Consider the following 21137-nt stretch of genomic DNA (forward strand, 5'->3'; position numbering starts at 1 on the left):
GGTCAGGTAACTGGCTGAATATCCAACTGCCGGAGTAAACCGGCTGGCTGGGTTTCCTGCTGGTAGACTTCTCTTTGTGTAGGAGAACCCAGGAAGGCAGGTCACTGGGCACAGGATTTCCAGGAGCAGGCTGGGAATCAGTTATTGGCCAGTTTAGCTGGACATCAGGGGCTGGCATGTCGGGCTGTGCAGCGGGCACCGAGTCATCTGGCACGACAGCAGGCACCGGGTCACCGGGCACATCAGCAGGCACCAAGCCATCTAGCAGAACCGCGGGCACAGAGTCACCTGGCAAGTCAGCGGGCACCGAGTCACCGGGCATGTCAGCAGGCACCAAATTAACTGGCACAACAGTGGGCACTGAATCAACTGGCACGACAGCGGGCACCAAGTCATCAGGCATCAGGTCATGTGGCTCAACAGCGGGCACTGGGTCCTCAGGCATCAGGTCATCTGGCTCGACAGCGGGCACCGAGTCAAATGGCACGACAGCGGGCACCGAGTCATCAAGTCATCTGGCTCAACAGCAGGCACCGAGTCAACTGGCATGACAGTGGGCACCGAGTCAACTGGCACCGAGTCAACTGGCATGACAGCGGGCACCGAGTCAACTGGCACGACAGCGGGCACCGAGTCATCAAGTCATCTGGCTCAACAGCAGGCACCGAGTCAACTGGCATGACAGTGGGCACCGAGTCAACTGGCACCGAGTCAACTGGCATGACAGCGGGCACCGAGTCAACTGGCACAACAGCGGGCACCAAGTCAACTGGCATGACAGTGGGCACCGAGTCAACTGGCACCGAGTCAACTGGCATGACAGTGGGCACCGAGTCAACGGGCACGACAGCGGGCACCGAGTCAACTGGCACGACAGCGGGCACCGAGTCAACTGGCACGACAGCGGGCACCGAATCATCAGGCATCAAGTCATCTGGCTCGACAGCGGGCACCGAGTCAACTGGCACGACAGTGGGCACCGAGTCAACTGGCACCGAGTCAACTGGTACAACAGCGGGCACCAAGTCAACGGGCATGACAGCGGGCACCGAATCATCAGGCATCAAGTCATCTGGCTCGACAGCCGGCACCGAGTCAACTGGCACCGAGTCAACTGGTACGACAGCGGGCACCAAGTCAACTGGCACGACAGCGGGCACCGAATCATCAGGCATCAAGTCATCTGGCTCGACAGCTGGCACCGAGTCAACTGGTATGACAGCGGGCACCGAGTCAACTGGCACGACAGTGGGCACCGAGTCAACTGGCACCGAGTCAACTGGTACAACAGCGGGTACCAAGTCAACGGGCACGACAGCGGGCACCGAATCATCAGGCATCAAGTCATCTGGCTCGACAGCGGGCACCGAGTCAACTGGCACGACAGTACAGCGAGTGGGAGCAGGGTACTGACATGTGGTAGATAGCAGGGTATACTGGGCTGTCACTGGGGGTGCTGTCGGGAATGCAGGAAAAGAGCTTTGAGCAGAGGAATGATGAGAAACAGGACTGGTTCGTTGCAAGCTGATTGAGGCTGGGTGTAACAAGTCTGACCATGTCTGCAGTAAGGGTTGGACAACGCTCAGCTTACACAAGGCCTGTCTGGTCAAAGATTGCACTGCGTTTATACACTTCTTTAGCACATGTGGTGAACATGCTGAATAATGCTCCATGAAGCAATCTGGATCATCCTCCAACAACCATACCAGTGATATTATTTGACTCACCCTGAATGGAGGAAGAAATTCATCCCTGCTTTCAGGGGTACTAGATGAAGCCAACTCAACACAAGCCTGAATCAATGGTTGCACCTCAGAGAGCTCTAGGTCCTGACCTACTAGGGAATGAGCGACCCGTATGCACTCTAGCAGCTGATCCCTGGTATAGAGGTCACCGCTGGAAGGAGAGAGGACAGGGGTCACCACTGGAAGGAGAGAGGACAGGGGTCACCACTGGAAGGAGAGAGGACAGGGGTCACCGCTAGAAGGAGAGAGGACAGAGCTCACCACTGGAAGGAGAGAGGACAGGGGTCACCGCTAGAAGGAGAGAGGACAGAGCTCACCGCTGGAAGGAGAGTGGACAGGGGTCACCGCTGGAAGGAGAGTGGACAGGGGTCACCGCTGGAAGGAGAGAGGACAGAGCTCACCGCTGGAAGGAGAGAGGACAGGGGTCACCGCTGGAAGGAGAGATGACAGAGCTCACCGCTGGAAGGAGAGATGACAGAGCTCACCGCTGGAAGGAGAGTGGACAGAGGTCACCACTGGAAGGAAAGAGGACCGAGGTCACCACTGGAACACAGGCAGCAAAACCTCCTTCTCGGTTCCTTTCCACACAGCACAGAACTGAAATCCAATTCCCTAGCACACTCCTACGCTCTGCACCGTCTGTAGCCAGTTACTGAGCTGCACTTCGGACCTCTGAATTTCCCTGCTCAGAATGGCAGCACAGCTGCAGTAACCGGCTACACATAGCTGCGTCTAGGGGAGCCGGATCTCAGCTCTGTGTATGTATGTGCAGGGATGGGGGACAGCCGAGCCACGTGTTAGGTGTGGAGGGGGCTTGTGGGTGGGAACCTTTAAAAAGGGAGGGGGGGTACATCTGTAACCTGGGGGGGGCAGATGCTGGACCTCAGATCTAATTGTCGGTGTCAGCCTACTGGGCGGCTCTGCAGCGTTCATTCGGCCATTTTATTTACTTTGGAAAACTTATAATAAACTTGTCTGCCGCCATCTAGTGGGCGTTATGTAGTATTTTCTGGGATTAAGCTATTTGGGTAAATACCGCGTTATGGCCACCAGATGGAGCTGACAATCAGAGGAAATAAACATATTGGGCACATTAAGGGCATTATACTTTAATAAACAGACCACATAATCTGCTTACAATGGCCCAGATCAGTGGTCTCCAAACTGTGCCCTTTGCTCACCTTTATCAGGCCCTTGGGGCACTTTTCCTCCCACTGACACCAACAATGGGGCATAATTCCTGCTACTGACATCAACATCAAGGCACTATTTCACCTATTCATACCAATTGATGAGGCACTATTCCTTCCATTTACACCAGTGGTGGGGCACTATTCCTTCCACTGACACCAATGATGGGGCACTATTCCTTCCACTGACACCAATGATGGGGCACTATTCCTTCCACTGACACCAATGATGGGGCACTATTCCTTCCACTGACACCAATAATGGGGCACTATTCCTCCCACTGACACCCATGATGGGGCACTATTCCTCCCACTGACACCCATGATGGGGCACTATTCCTCCCACTGACACCCATGATGGGGCACTATTCCTCCCACTGACACCCATGATGGGGCACTATACCTCCCACTGACACCAATGATGGGGCACTATTCCTTCCACTGACACCAATGATGGGGCACTATTCCTTCCACTGACACCAATGATGGGGCACTATTCCTTCCACTGACACCAATGATGGGGCACTATTCCTTCCACTGACACCAATAATGGGGCACTATTCCTCCCACTGACACCCATGATGGGGCACTATTCCTCCCACTGACACCCATGATGGGGCACTATTCCTCCCACTGACACCCATGATGGGGCACTATTCCTCCCACTGACACCCATGATGGGGCACTATACCTCCCACTGACACCAATGATGGGGCACTATTCCTTCCACTGACACCAATGATGGGGCACTATTCCTCCCACTGACACCCATGATGGGGCACTATTCCTCCCACTGACACCAATGATGGGGCACTATTCCTCCCACTGACACCAATGATGGGGCACTATTCCTCCCACTGATACCAATGATGGGGCGCTATTCCTCCCACTGACACCAATGATGGGGCACTATTCCTCCCACTGACACCAATGATGGGGCACTATTCCTCCCACTGATACCAATGATGGGGCACTATTCCTTCCACTGACACCAATAATGGGGCACTATTCCTCCCACTGACACCCATGATGGGGCACTATTCCTCCCACTGACACCCATGATGGGGCACTATTCCTCCCACTGACACCCATGATGGGGCACTATTCCTCCCACTGACACCCATGATGGGGCACTATACCTCCCACTGACACCAATGATGGGGCACTATACCTCCCACTGATACCAATGATGGGGCACTATTCCTCCCACTGATACCAATGATGGGGCACTATTCCTCCTACTGACACCAATGATGGGGCACTATTCCTCTCACTGACAACAGTGATGGGGCACTATTCCTCCCACTGACACCAATGATGGGGCACTATTCCTCCCACTGACACCAATGATGGGGCACTATTCCTCCTATTGACACTAATGATAGGGCACTATTCCTCCCACTGACACCAATGATGGAGCACTATTCCTCCCACTGATACCAATGATGGGACACTATTCCTCCCACTGATACCAATGATGGGGCACTATTCCTCCCACTGACACCAATGATGGGGCACTATTCCTCCCACTGACACCAATGATGGGGCACTATTCCTCCCACTGACACCAATGATGGGGCACTATTCCTCCCACTGACACCAATGATGAGGTACTATTCCTTCCATCGACATCAATGATGGGGCACTATTCCTCCCACTGACACCAATGATGGGGCACTATTCCTCCCACTGACACCAATGATGGGGAACTATTCCTCGCACTGACACCAGTGATGGGGCACTATTCCTCCCACTGACACCAATGATGGGGCACTATTCCTCCCACTGATACCAATCATGGGGCACTATTCCTCCCACTGACACCAATGATGGGACACTATTCCTCCCACTGACACCAATGATGGGGCACTATTCCTCCCACTGACACCAATGATGGGGCACTATTCCTCCACTGACACCAATGATGGGACACTATTCCTCCCACTGACACCAATGATGGGGCACTATTCCTCCACTGATACCAATGATGGGGAACTATTCCTCCCACTGACACCAATGATAGGGCACTATTCCTCCCACTGACACCAATGATGGGGCACTATTCCTCCACTGATACCAATGATGGGGCACTATTCCTCCCACTGACACCAATGATGGGACACTATTCCTCCCACTGACACCAATGATGGGGCACTATTCCTCCCACTGACACCAATGATGGGGCACTATTCCTCCACTGACACCAATGATGGGACACTATTCCTCCCACTGACACCAATGATGGGGCACTATTCCTCCACTGATACCAATGATGGGGAACTATTCCTCCCACTGACACCAATGATAGGGCACTATTCCTCCCACTGACACCAGTGATGGGGCACTATTCCTCTCAAATACACCAATGATGGGGCACTATTCCTCCCACTGACACCAATGATGGGGCACTATTCCCCCCACTGACACCAATGATGGGGCACTATTCCTCCCACTGACACCAATGATGGGGCACTATTCCTCCCACTGACACCAATGATGGGGCACTATTCCTCTCACTGACACCAATGATGGGGCACTATTTCTCCCACTGACACCAATGATGGGGCACTATTCCCCCCACTGACACCAATGATGGGGCACTATTCCCCCCACTGACACCAATGATGGGGCACTATTCCTCCCACTGACACCAATGATGGGACACTATTCCTCCCCCTGACACCAATGATGGGGCACTATTCCTCCCGCTGACACCATTGACAGGGTGCTTTCTCCTCCCACTATAACAAGGAAGCATTGTTTACTCCCACTGATACCAGGACAAGGAGGTGCACAGCATTAGTTTTATTGGAGGACAGGTGAGACAGGTGGTACCCGCAGGTGTTGAACCTAGCCTACGATTGGCAGATGATTGGATGAATCGTCAACAAATCATTACTTTGCAAATTTGTTCTTCGGCTTCTTGTATTTGAAAGCAGTTTATGGGTAATGTACAGAGTGCAGGGATCAGGAATGTGTCATCTACTGAGTGCAGGGGTCAGGAATGTGTCATCTACAGAGTGCAGGGGTCAGGCATGGGTAATATATAGAGCACAGGGATCAGGAATGTGTCATCTACAGAGTGCAGGGGTCAGGCATGGGTAATATATAGAGCACAGGGGTCAGGAGTATGTAATGCACAGAGCACAGGGGTCAGGAGTATGTAATGTACAGAGTGCAGGGGTCAGGAGTATGTAATGTACACAGCGCAGGGGTCAGGAGTATGTAATTTACAGAGTGCAGGGGTCAGGAGTATGTAATGTACAGTGCGCAGGGGTCAGGAGTATGTAATGCACAGAGCTCAGGGTTCAGGAGTATGTATTGTACATTGTGCAGAGGTAAGGAGTATGTAATGGTTAAAAGTATGCATTATACAGAGTGCAAGGGTCAGGAGTGGGTAATACACAGAATGCAGGGGTCAGAAGTATGTAATGTATTGAGTGCAGGTGTCAAGAGTGTGTAATGTACAGAGTGCATGGGTTAAAAGTATTTTTACAGAGTGCAAGGGTCAGGAGTGGGTAATGTACATAGTACAGGGGTCAGGAGTGGGTAATACACAGAGTGCAGGAGTAATGTATAGAGTGCAGGGGTTAAAAGTATGCATTGTACAGAGTGCAAGGGTCAGGAGGGGGTAATATACAGAATGCAGGGGTCAGAAGTATGTAATGTATTGAGTGCAAGGGTCAGGAGTGGGTAATGAACAGAGTGCAGGGGTCAGGAGTGGGTAATGAACAGAGTGCAGGGGTCAGGAGAGGGTAATACACAGAGTGCAGGAGTATGTAATGTACAGAGTGCAAGGGTCAGGAGTGGGTAATACACAGAATGCAGGGGTCAGAAGTATGTATTGTACAGAGTGCAAGGGTCAGGAGTGGGTAATGTACATAGTACGGGGGTCAGGAGCGGGTAATACACAGAGTGCAGGAGTCAGTAATATGTAATATACAATGTGCAGGAGTATGTAATGTATAGAGTGCAGGGGTTAAAAGTTTGCATTGTACAGAGTGCAAGGGTCAGGAATGGGTAATACACAGAATGCAGGGGTCAGAAGTATGTAATGTATTGAGTGTAGGTGTCAGGGGTGGGTAATGAACAGAGTGCATGGGTCAGGGGTGGGTAATGAACAGAGTGCAGGGGTCAGGAGTGGGCAATGAACAGAGTGCAGAGGTCAGGAGTCAGTTGCAAAATCGTTTTGCCGCTTCTTGTATTTGAAAGCAGTTTATATATTTTTTTTTATTTATAAACAATAAACAAATTTCTTTTATTTCTTGACAATGTCCATGATTTGACATGACAGCAGATACGATAGAACGAGATAATTGGTCCCACGTGGACAGATTTCACAACGCAGATTGGCTGATAAAGTGCATTACGTTCGATTCGCAGCTTCCAAAGGAATGAACACAGAATAGCGCACAACCTCCTCCGTGTGATGGGAGACGCGGCCGTTTTCTTCTTCTAATTCACTTATATGGAAGAAATCAATGTCAGTGCAATCATCGAATCAAACAACATCAGCCCAGTTCAGTGATCCTCGGGAGGGGGCGCTACAGAGCAGCAGATTTTACCCTGAAATGTATGATATATGCAGGCGAATCATTGTAGGCCGAGCCTTTCTGAAATGAAACGTTTTTATCCAGGCGGCCTGACCAATGATCTTCCGTCTATATAGTAATGTTTGTCTGCTATGTACAGGGCCCCTGTTAGAAGTCATGGGGCCCCGTACAGCCCACCTGACAGGTTCACCTTCTCTTGGCCATGCAGAGTAGAATGAGGCAGAGGGCCGAAATTGCTCAGGGGACAGTGCTTAAAAATTGAGGGTAGATGTCAGAGGAATGTGATGTAGGGGTCAGGAGTATGTAATGTACAAACTGCAGGGGTCAGGAATATATAATGTACAGTGTGTAGGGGTCAGAAGTGGGTACTGTACAGAGTGCAGGGGTCAGGAGTGGGTAATATATAGAGAGCAGGGGTCAGGAGTATGTAATGTACAGTGTGCAGGGGTCAGGATTATGTACTGTATAGAGTGCAGTGGTCAGGAGCATTTAACACACAGCATGCATGGTTCAGTTGTGTGTAATGTACAGAGTGTAGGAGTCAGGAATGGGTAATATACAGAGTGCAGGGATCAGGAGTATGTAATGTACAGTGTGCAGGGGTCAGGAGTATGTAATGTACAGAGTGCAGGGGTTAATAGTATGTAATGTACAGAATGCAAGGGTCAGGAGTGGGTACTTTACAGAGTACAAGGGTCAGGAGTGGGTAATGCACAGAGTGCAGGAGTCAGTAGTATGTAATATACAGTGTGCAGGAGTATGTAATGTACAGAGTGCAGGGGTAAGAAGTATGTAATGTAATGAGTGCAGGGATCAGGAGTGGGTAATGTACAAAATGCAGGGGTCAGGAGTATGTAATGTACAGAATGCTGGGGTCAGAAGTATGTAATGTATTGAGTGCAGGTGTCAAGAGTGGGTAATGAAGAGAGTGCAGGGGTCAGGAGTATGTAATGTATCAAGTGTAAGGGTCAGGAGCAGATAATGTACAGCCTGCGGTGGTGAAATGTGTTCAATGTACAGAGTGCAGGGGTCAGGAGTTTGTAACGTACAGTGGTCAAGAATATGAAATGTGTGCAAAGTACAGAGTGCAGGGGTCAGGAGTGTGTAACACACAGGATATAGGGGTCAGGTATGTGCAATATACAGAGTGCAGGTGTCAGCAGTAGATAACACAGAGTATGTGGGGATCAGGTATGTTTAATGTAGAGAGTGCAGGGGTCAGGTTTGTGTTGCGTAGGTAGTGCAGAGGTCAGGTGTGTGCAATGTACAGAGTGCAGGTGTCAGCAGTAGATAACACAGAGTATGTGGGGATCAGGTATGTATAATGTAGAGAGTGCAGGGGTCAGGTGTGTGTTGCGTACGTAGCGTAGGGGTCAGGTGTGTGCAATGTACAGAGTGCAGGTGTCAGCAGTAGATAACACAGAGTATGTGGGGATCAGGTATGTATAATGTAGAGAGTGCAGGGGTCAGGTGTGTGTTGCGTACGTAGCGTAGGGGTCAGGTGTGTGCAAGGTACAGAGTGCAGGTGTCAGCAGTAGATAACACAGAGCATGCGGGGATCAGGTATGTGTAATGTAGAGAGTGCAGGGGTCAGGTGTGTGTTGCGTACGCAGTGTAGGGGTCAGGCCTCTCCCTGGCCTCCCATTATTCCTAATATTACTGGCCTACTGCAGGCTGTGCCCACCTCCATCATCAAACAGACCCCCCCACAAATTTGAACCCTGTACCCTCCACCCATCACTGATCATGTACCTGACATGTCAAGCAAAGCCCAGTATCACCAGATGACATCATGTGAGACTGTAGGTGGGAACCCCCATCAACATGGAGACCTTGGCACTTCTTGCTGAGATTGAGCAGGAGGGTGGCTCAGAGGGCCTGTCTACAGGCTATATGTATACAGGCTATACAGGGAGTTCTGGTGGGGGGGCCCTGTGGGCAACTCACAAGCAGCCCTCACGGGGTCTGGGCCTCCCTGTGTAGCGCCCCCTTGTGAGGATCACTAAAATGAGCTGATTTCATGTACAGCTTCCATTGGCTCATAGCTCGGTGTCCATCAGGGCTGAAAGATGAAGTTCTCTGTCAGGAAGGATGAAGGGATGGTGGTGACCCCTGAAAACATATGTGGCTGGTCAGGAGGTGTCCAGTCCGGAGAGAGGCTCAGGAAGCAGAATTGCGGATTTATAGTAGAAAGTTTTCGAAAAAAACATGTTTTTGACATTTAGCTTATTTTCTGCATTTTAGATCTTCGTCTTCTTCTCCTCCATGTTGTCTATGCCGGTCTCGTAGAAGTCGGGTATTGGCTTCTTGAGATCATCACCTCCGTCGTCCTCTTCTTTAAGGTCATTGGGGTCCACCGGAACAAAGAAGTATCCCATGATGGAGAAGATGATGGAGACAGCGACCAGGAGTGCGCCAAACAGGATAAACTCCGCCCACTGCGAGGGAAGAGAAAGATGGTCAGCTGATTAATATATACAAATTCAGAATTCCACATTGCAGGAGACATACAAGTATCCAGGAGACACAACAGGAAATGAGAGGAAATCTCTGAGGAAATGAGTATTTGTGCCAGGAGGGGGGGGGAGTATTAGTGATAGAAAGGGGGATTTGGATGGGGGGGAGGGAGTATTAGTGACAGAAGGGGGAATTTGGAGGGGGGGGGTTTAGCGATAGACGGGGGGATTTGGAGGGGGGGATTAGTGAAAGATGGGGGGCTTTGGAGGAATTAATGTTCATGGGCATAATTGGGGGGGGAGTTTTGTGCTGGAATATAGGGAGGAAGAGGATATGTGCAAGGAGGGGGGATTTGTGTGTGTGTGTGGGGGGGTTGTGCTGGTAGGGGGATGGTGGTAAGCATTTTTGATAGGAGAGTAGATTTAAAGGGAGAGAATTTATGTTAGGAGGGGGATCTGGAGGGGGGTTGGATTATAACAAGGAGGGAGGAATTGGAGGAGGAGCAGGATAAGTGGGGTGGGGGAAGATGAATTGGTGGAGGGGGTTATTGTGCTGCGAAGGGTATTTGAGTTGGGAAGGGGGATTTGCAGGAGGGATTTGTGTCAGGAGGGGAATTTGGAGAGAGGATTTGTGCTGGGAGGGGAATAAGGGGGGGGTGTTAGAACTAGGAGGGGGAATTGGAGGGGGAACAGGATAAGTGGAGGAGGTTGTATTGGGGGAGTGGGTTATTGTGCTGAAAAGGGTGATGGGGGGGGGGGATTTGTGGGAAGAGAATTTGAGTTGGGAATAGGGATTAGCAGGGGGGATTTATGCTAGGAAGGGAATATGGGGGGAGGATTTGTGCTGGGGGGGGCAATAAGGGGGGGATTAGAACTAGGAGGGAGGAATTGGAGGGGGAACAGGATAAGTGGGGAGGGTGTATTGGGGGAGGGAGTTATTGTGCTGGGAAGGGTGATTGATGGGGGGGGGGATTTGTGTGAAAAGAATTTGAGTTGGGAATAAGGATAAGCAGGGGGGATTTATGCTAGGAGGGGAATTTGGTTAAGGATTTGTGCTTGGAGGGAAATATGGGGAAGGATTTGTGCTTGGAGGGTAATATGGGGGGGGGGGAATTAGAACGAACTAGGAGGGAGAAATTGGAGAAGGAACAGGATAAATGGGGGAGGGTGTATTGGGGGAGGGGATTATTGTGCTGGGAAGGGGGATTGGTGGGGGGGGGGGATTTGTGTGAAAAGAATTTAAATTGGGAATAGGGATTAGCAAGGAGGATTTAAGATAGGAGGGGAATTTGAGGAGGGATTTGTGCTGGGAGCGGAATATGGGGGGAGGATTTGTGCTGGGAGGGGAATATGGGGGAGGATTTGTGCTGGGAGGGAAATATGGGGGAGGATTTGCGCTGGGAGGGGAATATGGTGGAGGATTCGCGCTGGGAGGGGAATATGGTGGAGGATTTGCGTTGGGAGGGGAATATGGTAGAGGATTTGCGCTGGGAGGGGAATATGGTGGAGGATTTGTGCTGGGAGGGGAATATGGTGGAGGATTTGTGCTGGGAGGGGAATATGGGGGAGGATTTGTGCTGGGAGGGGAATATGGTGGAGGATTTGTGCTGGGAGGGGAATATGGGGGAGGATTTGTGCTGGGAGGGAAATATGGGGAGGATTTGCGCTGGGAGGGGAATATGGGGGAGGATTTGTGCTGGGAGGGGAATATGGTGGAGGATTTGTGCTGGGAGGGGAATATGGTGGAGGATTTGTGCTGGGAGGGAAATATGGTGGAGGATTTGTGCTGGGAGGGGAAAGGGGGGATTTGGAGATTTGTGCTAGGAGAGGTGATTTGAAGGATGTATTTGTGCTAAGAGAGGTGATTTGTAGGGGGGGGGGATTAGGGGGGAGGAGGGAGATTTTGTGCTGCAGGAGAGCTAGGAATCAAGGAGTGGGCAGCGGGACAGATGTTTCATGGTATTATTGGAAAATCGCTTTAGCGAGAAATCCCGGTTATGGTATTACATTACAACTCTGATCGGTAAACATTCACCGTTTTGAAATAGACAACATTGTGGCTAATTGCCTGCAGATTGGACGACGCACACATGAGAATTTTAGCATCAAATCCTCATTAGCAGGACATTGGCATTTGCACCGCACATCCGCCACCAGGAAGGTTTATTGCCATAGAAAATTAATGAACGGAACAAGATGGAGGCCTCCAACGGGAAAACTGTATCCATATATTAGTACATTTGTGTCCCAGTTGAGAATTCATTGATAAACGTTACCTGTTCCATGGATCCGGCCTCAGACACGATCAGCACGATGACGTTGCCGAAAGCCACAGTGAGCAGCCACCCGGCCTGGAGGACGGACTTCATGCTGGTTGGAGCCTGGGAGACACAAAGAGGACCGGTCACAAGTCAACATTTACCACCTTCGGTGCTAAGAATCTAATCTGACCTTGCTGGCTTTACCTATTCCTTCATATAATATATATATTCGATGGTGGCTACAGGAGTAGGGAACCACAAACTACACCCTTAAAGGGGAACCCTAGCCAAAACAAAGAAAGCCCACAACACTTAATCCTTCACCCCTAGCCCTTCACTTCACCAACTAAGGCTAACTCTAATCTAAAATCTGACCTCCAGCCTTCTCAGTCTTTCACAGTTGTATATAGTTACATAGTTACATAGTTACATAGTTAGTCTGCCTGAAAAAAGACAAAAGTCCATCCAGTTCAACCATAAAAAAAACAAAATATAAAAAACAAGTTATAATCCTACACCCACACTGGATCCAGAGGAAGGCAAAAAAAAACCCAGCAAAGCTCCTGCAGGGGAAAAAATTCCTTCCTGATCCCCCGAGAGGCAATCGGATATTCCCTGGATCAACTTTCCCTATAAATGTTATATCCAGTTATATTCTGTGTATCCAAGAAAGAATCCAGGACTTTCCTACAGCAATCCACTGGGCTGGCCACAGCCAACTCTGGAGGGAGTCTATTCCACATTCTCAGCTCTTACTGTGAAGAAACCTTTCTGTGTTTGGAGCTTACATTTCTTTTCCTCCAGACGTAAAGAGCGCCCCCTTGTCCTCTGTGATGACCTCAGGGGGAATAACTCTACACCGAGTTCACTATATGAACCACTGATGTATTTATACATGGAAATCATATCCCCCCTTATGTATTATACATGGAGATCATATCCCCCCCTTATGTATTATACATGGAGATCATATCCCCCTTATGTATTATACATGGAGATCATATCCCCCCTTATGTATTATACATGGAGATCATATCCCCCTTATGTATTATACATGGAGATCATATCCCCCTTATGTATTATACATGGAGATCATATCCCCCCTTATGTATTATACATGGAGATCATATCCCCCCCTTATGTATTATACATGGAGATCATATCCCCCCTTATGTATTATACATGGAGATCATATCCCCCTTATGTATTATACATGGAGATCATATCCTCCCTTATGTATTATACATGGAGATCATATCCCCCCTTATGTATTATACATGGAGATCATATCCCCCCTTATGTATTATACATGGTGATCATATCCCCCCTTATGTATTATACATGGTGATCATATCCCCCCTTATGTATTATACATGGAGATCATATCCCCCCTTATGTATTATACATGGAGATCATATCCCCCCTTATGTATTATACATGGTGATCATATCCCCCCTTTTGTATTATACATGGAGATCATATCCCCCCTTATGTATTATACATGGAGATCATATCCCCCCCTTATGTATTATACATGGAGATCATATCCCCCTTATGTATTATACATGGTGATCATATCCCCCCTTATGTATTATACATGGAGATCATATCCCCCTTATGTATTATACATGGAGATCATATCCCCCCTTATGTATTATACATGGAGATCATATCCCCCTTATGTATTATACATGGAGATCATATCCCCCTTATGTATTGTACATGGTGATCATATCCCCCCTTATGTATTATACATGGAGATCATATCCCCCTTATGTATTATACATGGAGATCATATCCCCCCTTATGTATTGTACATGGTGATCATATCCCCCCTTATGTATTGTACATGGAGATCATATCCCCCCCTTATGTATTATACATGGTGATCATATCCCCCTTATGTATTATACATGGTGATTATATCCCCCCCCTTATGTATTATACATGGTGATCATATCCCCCCTTATGTATTATACATGGAGATCATATCCCCCCATTATGTATTATACATGGAGATCATATCCCCCTTATGTATTATACATGGAGATCATATCCCCCCTTATGTATTATACATGGAGATCATATCCCCCCCTTATGTATTATACATGGAGATCATATCCCCCCATTATGTATTATACATGGAGATCATATCCTCCCTTATGTATTATACATGGAGATCATATCCCCCTTATGTATTATACATGGAGATCATATCCCCCTTATGTATTATACATGGAGATCATATCCCCCTTATGTATTATACATGGAGATCATATCCCCCTTATGTATTATACATGGAGATCATATACCCCCTTGTGTATTATACATGGAGATCATATACCCCCTTATGTATTATACATGGAGATCATATCCCCCCCTTATGTATTATACATGGAGATCATATCCCCCCTTATGTATTATACATGGAGATCATATCCCCCTTATGTATTATACATGGAGATCATATCCCCCCTTATGTATTATACATGGAGATCATATCCCTCCTTATGTATTATACATGGTGATCATATCCCCCCTTATGTATTGTACATGGAGATCATATCCCCCCCTTATGTATTATACATGGTGATCATATCCCCCCTTATGTATTATACATGGTGATCATATCCCCCCCTTATGTATTATACATGGAGATCATATCCCCCCCCTTATGTATTATACATGGAGATCATATCCCCCCTTATGTATTATACATGGAGATCATATCCCCCCTTATGTATTATACATGGTGATCATATCCCCCCCCCCTTATGTATTATACATGGAGATCATATCCCCCCTTATGTATTATACATGGTGATCATATCCCCCCTTATGTATTATACATGGAGATCATATCCCTCCCCTTATGTATTATACATGGAGATCATATCCCCCTTATGTATTATACATGGAGATCATATCCCCCCTTATGTATTATACATGGAGATCATATCCCCCCCTTATGTATTATACATGGAGATCATATCCCCCCTTATGTATTATACATGGAGATCATATCCCCCCTTATGTATTTATCCATGGTGATCATATCCCCCCTTATGTATTATACATGGAGATCATATCCCCCTTATGTATTATACATGGAGATCATATCCCCCCTTATGTATTATACATGGAGATCATATCCCCCCTTATGTATTATACATGGAGATCATATCCCCCCCTTATGTATTATACATGGAGATCATATCCCCCCCTTATGTATTATACATGGAGATCATATCCCCCCCTTATGTATTATACATGGAGATCATATCCCCCTTATGTATTATACATGGAGATCATATCCCCCTTATGTATTATACATGGAGATCATATCCCCCTTATGTATTATACATGGTGATCATATCCCCCCTTATGTATTATACATGGAGATCATATCCCCCTTATGTATTATACATGGAGATCATATCCCCCCTTATGTATTATACATGGAGATCATATCCCCCTTATGTATTATACATGGTGATCATATCCCCCCTTATGTATTATACATGGAGATCATATCCCCCTTATGTATTATACATGGAGATCATATCCCCCTTATGTATTATACATGGAGATCATATCCACCCTTATGTATTATACATGGAGATCATATCCCCCTTATGTATTATACATGGAGATCATATCCCCCTTATGTATTATACATGGAGATCATATCCCCCCTTATGTATTATACATGGAGATCATATCCCCCTTATGTATTATACATGGAGATCATATCCCCCCTTATGTATTATACATGGAGATCATATCCCCCTTATGTATTATACATGGAGATCATATCCCCCCTTATGTATTATACATGGAGATCATATCCCCCCCTTATGTAATATACATGGAGATCATATCCCCCCCTTATGTATTATACATGGAGATCATATCCCCCCCTTATGTATTATACATGGAGATCATATCCCCCCCCTTATGTATTATACATGGAGATCATATCCCGCTTATGTATTATACATGGAGATCATATCCCCCTCCTTATGTATTATACATGGAGATCATATCCCCCCCTTATGTATTATACATGGAGATCATATCCCCCCTTATGTATTATACATGGAGATCATATCCCCCCTTATGTATTATACATGGAGATCATATCCCCCCCCTTATGTAATATACATGGAGATCATATCCCCCTTATGTATTATACATGGAGATCATATCCCCCCCTTATGTTTTATACATGAAGATCATATCATCCCTTATGTATTATACATGGAGATCATATCCCCCCCTTATGTAATATACATGGAGATCATATCCCCATTATGTATTATACATGGAGATCATATCCCCCCCTTATGTATTATACATGGAGATCATATCCCCCCTTATGTATTATACATGGAGATCATATCCCCCCTTATGTATTATACATGGAGATCATATCCCCCCTTATGTATTATACATGGAGATCATATCACCCCTTATGTATTATACATGGAGATCATATCCCCCCTTATGTATTATACATGGAGATCATATCCCCCCCTTATGTATTATACATGGAGATCATATCCCCCCTTATGTATTATACATGGAGATCATATCCCCCCTTATGTATTATACATGGAGATCATATCCCCCCCTTATGTATTATACATGGAGATCATATCCCCCCTTATGTATTATACATGGAGATCATATCCCCCCCCTTATGTATTATACATGGTGATCATATCCCCCCCTTATGTATTATACATGGAGATCATATCCCCCCCTTATGTATTATACATGGAGATCATATCCCCCCTTATGTATTATACATGGAGATCATATCCCCCCCCTTATGTATTATACATGGTGATCATATCCCCCCCCTTATGTATTATACATGGAGATCATATCCCCCCCTTATGTATTATACATGGAGATCATATCCCCCTTATGTATTATACATGGAGATCATATCCCCCTTATGTATTATACATGGAGATCATATCCCCCTTATGTATTATACATGGAGATCATATCCCCCCTTATGTATTATACATGGAGATCATATCCCCCCCTTATGTATTATACATGGAGATCATATCCCCCCTTATGTATTATACATGGAGATCATATCCCCCTTATGTATTATACATGGAGATCATATCCCCCCTTATGTATTATACATGGAGATCATATCCCCCCTTATGTATTATACATGGAGATCATATCCCCCCTTATGTATTATACATGGTGATCATATCCCCCCTTATGTATTATACATGGTGATCATATCCCCCCTTATGTATTATACATGGAGATCATATCCCCCCTTATGTATTATACATGGAGATCATATCCCCCCTTATGTATTATACATGGTGATCATATCCCCCCTTTTGTATTATACATGGAGATCATATCCCCCCTTATGTATTATACATGGAGATCATATCCCCCCCTTATGTATTATACATGGAGATCATATCCCCCTTATGTATTATACATGGTGATCATATCCCCCCTTATGTATTATACATGGAGATCATATCCCCCTTATGTATTATACATGGAGATCATATCCCCCCTTATGTATTATACATGGAGATCATATCCCCCTTATGTATTATACATGGAGATCATATCCCCCTTATGTATTATACATGGAGATCATATCCCCCCTTATGTATTATACATGGAGATCATATCCCCCTTATGTATTATACATGGAGATCATATCCCCCCTTATGTATTGTACATGGTGATCATATCCCCCCTTATGTATTGTACATGGAGATCATATCCCCCCCTTATGTATTATACATGGTGATCATATCCCCCTTATGTATTATACATGGTGATTATATCCCCCCCCTTATGTATTATACATGGTGATCATATCCCCCCTTATGTATTATACATGGAGATCATATCCCCCCATTATGTATTATACATGGAGATCATATCCCCCTTATGTATTATACATGGAGATCATATCCCCCCTTATGTATTATACATGGAGATCATATCCCCCCCTTATGTATTATACATGGAGATCATATCCCCCCATTATGTATTATACATGGAGATCATATCCTCCCTTATGTATTATACATGGAGATCATATCCCCCTTATGTATTATACATGGAGATCATATCCCCCTTATGTATTATACATGGAGATCATATCCCCCTTATGTATTATACATGGAGATCATATCCCCCTTATGTATTATACATGGAGATCATATACCCCCTTGTGTATTATACATGGAGATCATATACCCCCTTATGTATTATACATGGAGATCATATCCCCCCCTTATGTATTATACATGGAGATCATATCCCCCCTTATGTATTATACATGGAGATCATATCCCCCTTATGTATTATACATGGAGATCATATCCCCCCTTATGTATTATACATGGAGATCATATCCCCCTTATGTATTATACATGGAGATCATATCCCTCCTTATGTATTATACATGGTGATCATATCCCCCCTTATGTATTGTACATGGAGATCATATCCCCCCCTTATGTATTATACATGGTGATCATATCCCCCCTTATGTATTATACATGGTGATCATATCCCCCCCTTATGTATTATACATGGAGATCATATCCCCCCCCTTATGTATTATACATGGAGATCATATCCCCCCTTATGTATTATACATGGAGATCATATCCCCCCTTATGTATTATACATGGTGATCATATCCCCCCCCCTTATGTATTATACATGGAGATCATATCCCCCCTTATGTATTATACATGGTGATCATATCCCCCCTTATGTATTATACATGGAGATCATATCCCTCCCCTTATGTATTATACATGGAGATCATATCCCCCTTATGTATTATACATGGAGATCATATCCCCCCTTATGTATTATACATGGAGATCATATCCCCCCCTTATGTATTATACATGGAGATCATATCCCCCCTTATGTATTATACATGGAGATCATATCCCCCCTTATGTATTTATCCATGGTGATCATATCCCCCCTTATGTATTATACATGGAGATCATATCCCCCTTATGTATTATACATGGAGATCATATCCCCCCTTATGTATTATACATGGAGATCATATCCCCCCTTATGTATTATACATGGAGATCATATCCCCCCCTTATGTATTATACATGGAGATCATATCCCCCCCTTATGTATTATACATGGAGATCATATCCCCCCCTTATGTATTATACATGGAGATCATATCCCCCTTATGTATTATACATGGAGATCATATCCCCCTTATGTATTATACATGGAGATCATATCCCCCTTATGTATTATATATGGTGATCATATCCCCCCTTATGTATTATACATGGAGATCATATCCCCCTTATGTATTATACATGGAGATCATATCCCCCCTTATGTATTATACATGGAGATCATATCCCCCTTATGTATTATACATGGTGATCATATCCCCCCTTATGTATTATACATGGAGATCATATCCCCCTTATGTATTATACATGGAGATCATATCCCCCTTATGTATTATACATGGAGATCATATCCACCCTTATGTATTATACATGGAGATCATATCCCCCTTATGTATTATACATGGAGATCATATCCCCCTTATGTATTATACATGGAGATCATATCCCCCCTTATGTATTATACATGGAGATCATATCCCCCTTATGTATTATACATGGAGATCATATCCCCCCTTATGTATTATACATGGAGATCATATCCCCCTTATGTATTATACATGGAGATCATATCCCCCCTTATGTATTATACATGGAGATCATATCCCCCCCTTATGTAATATACATGGAGATCATATCCCCCCCTTATGTATTATACATGGAGATCATATCCCCCCCTTATGTATTATACATGGAGATCATATCCCCCCCCTTATGTATTATACATGGAGATCATATCCCGCTTATGTATTATACATGGAGATCATATCCCCCTCCTTATGTATTATACATGGAGATCATATCCCCCCCTTATGTATTATACATGGAGATCATATCCCCCCTTATGTATTATACATGGAGATCATATCCCCCCTTATGTATTATACATGGAGATCATATCCCCCCCCTTATGTAATATACATGGAGATCATATCCCCCTTATGTATTATACATGGAGATCATATCCCCCCCTTATGTTTTATACATGAAGATCATATCATCCCTTATGTATTATACATGGAGATCATATCCCCCCCTTATGTAATATACATGGAGATCATATCCCCATTATGTATTATACATGGAGATCATATCCCCCCCTTATGTATTATACATGGAGATCATATCCCCCCTTATGTATTATACATGGAGATCATATCCCCCCTTATGTATTATACATGGAGATCATATCCCCCCTTATGTATTATACATGGAGATCATATCACCCCTTATGTATTATACATGGAGATCATATCCCCCCTTATGTATTATACATGGAGATCATATCCCCCCCTTATGTATTATACATGGAGATCATATCCCCCCTTATGTATTATACATGGAGATCATATCCCCCCTTATGTATTATACATGGAGATCATATCCCCCCCTTATGTATTATACATGGAGATCATATCCCCCCTTATGTATTATACATGGAGATCATATCCCCCCCTTATGTATTATACATGGTGATCATATCCCCCCCTTATGTATTATACATGGAGATCATATCCCCCCCTTATGTATTATACATGGAGATCATATCCCCCCTTATGTATTATACATGGAGATCATATCCCCCCCCTTATGTATTATACATGGTGATCATATCCCCCCCCTTATGTATTATACATGGAGATCATATCCCCCCCTTATGTATTATACATGGAGATCATATCCCCCCCCTTATGTATTATACATGGAGATCATATCCCCCCTTATGTATTATACATGGT

At 45.4% G+C, this 21137-nt stretch overlaps 1 protein-coding gene across 2 annotated transcripts in view; it reads right to left on the reverse strand.

Annotated features, from left to right (window-relative positions):
* Nucleotides 1-5725: 5725 nt before the first annotated feature.
* LOC149443508 (solute carrier family 15 member 2-like) overlaps nt 5726-21137 on the reverse strand; it is an 84377-nt gene continuing 68965 nt past the window's right edge. For both annotated transcript variants that reach the window (XM_089655609.1, XM_089655608.1), the window contains 2 exons: nt 12221-12325; nt 5726-9926 (listed from right to left, as the gene is read on the reverse strand). In XM_089655609.1, the coding sequence (XP_089511735.1) occupies nt 9729-9926; nt 12221-12325 (303 nt within the window). In that variant the 3' untranslated portion in view covers nt 5726-9728. The remainder of the gene's footprint in view (nt 9927-12220; nt 12326-21137) is intronic.

The sequence above is a fragment of the Staurois parvus genome, unplaced genomic scaffold (assembly GCF_062004578.1).
Source record: "Staurois parvus isolate SC_StPar_1 unplaced genomic scaffold, SC_StPar_1.0 ptg000855l, whole genome shotgun sequence".
Taxonomy (NCBI): Eukaryota; Metazoa; Chordata; class Amphibia; order Anura; family Ranidae; genus Staurois; species Staurois parvus.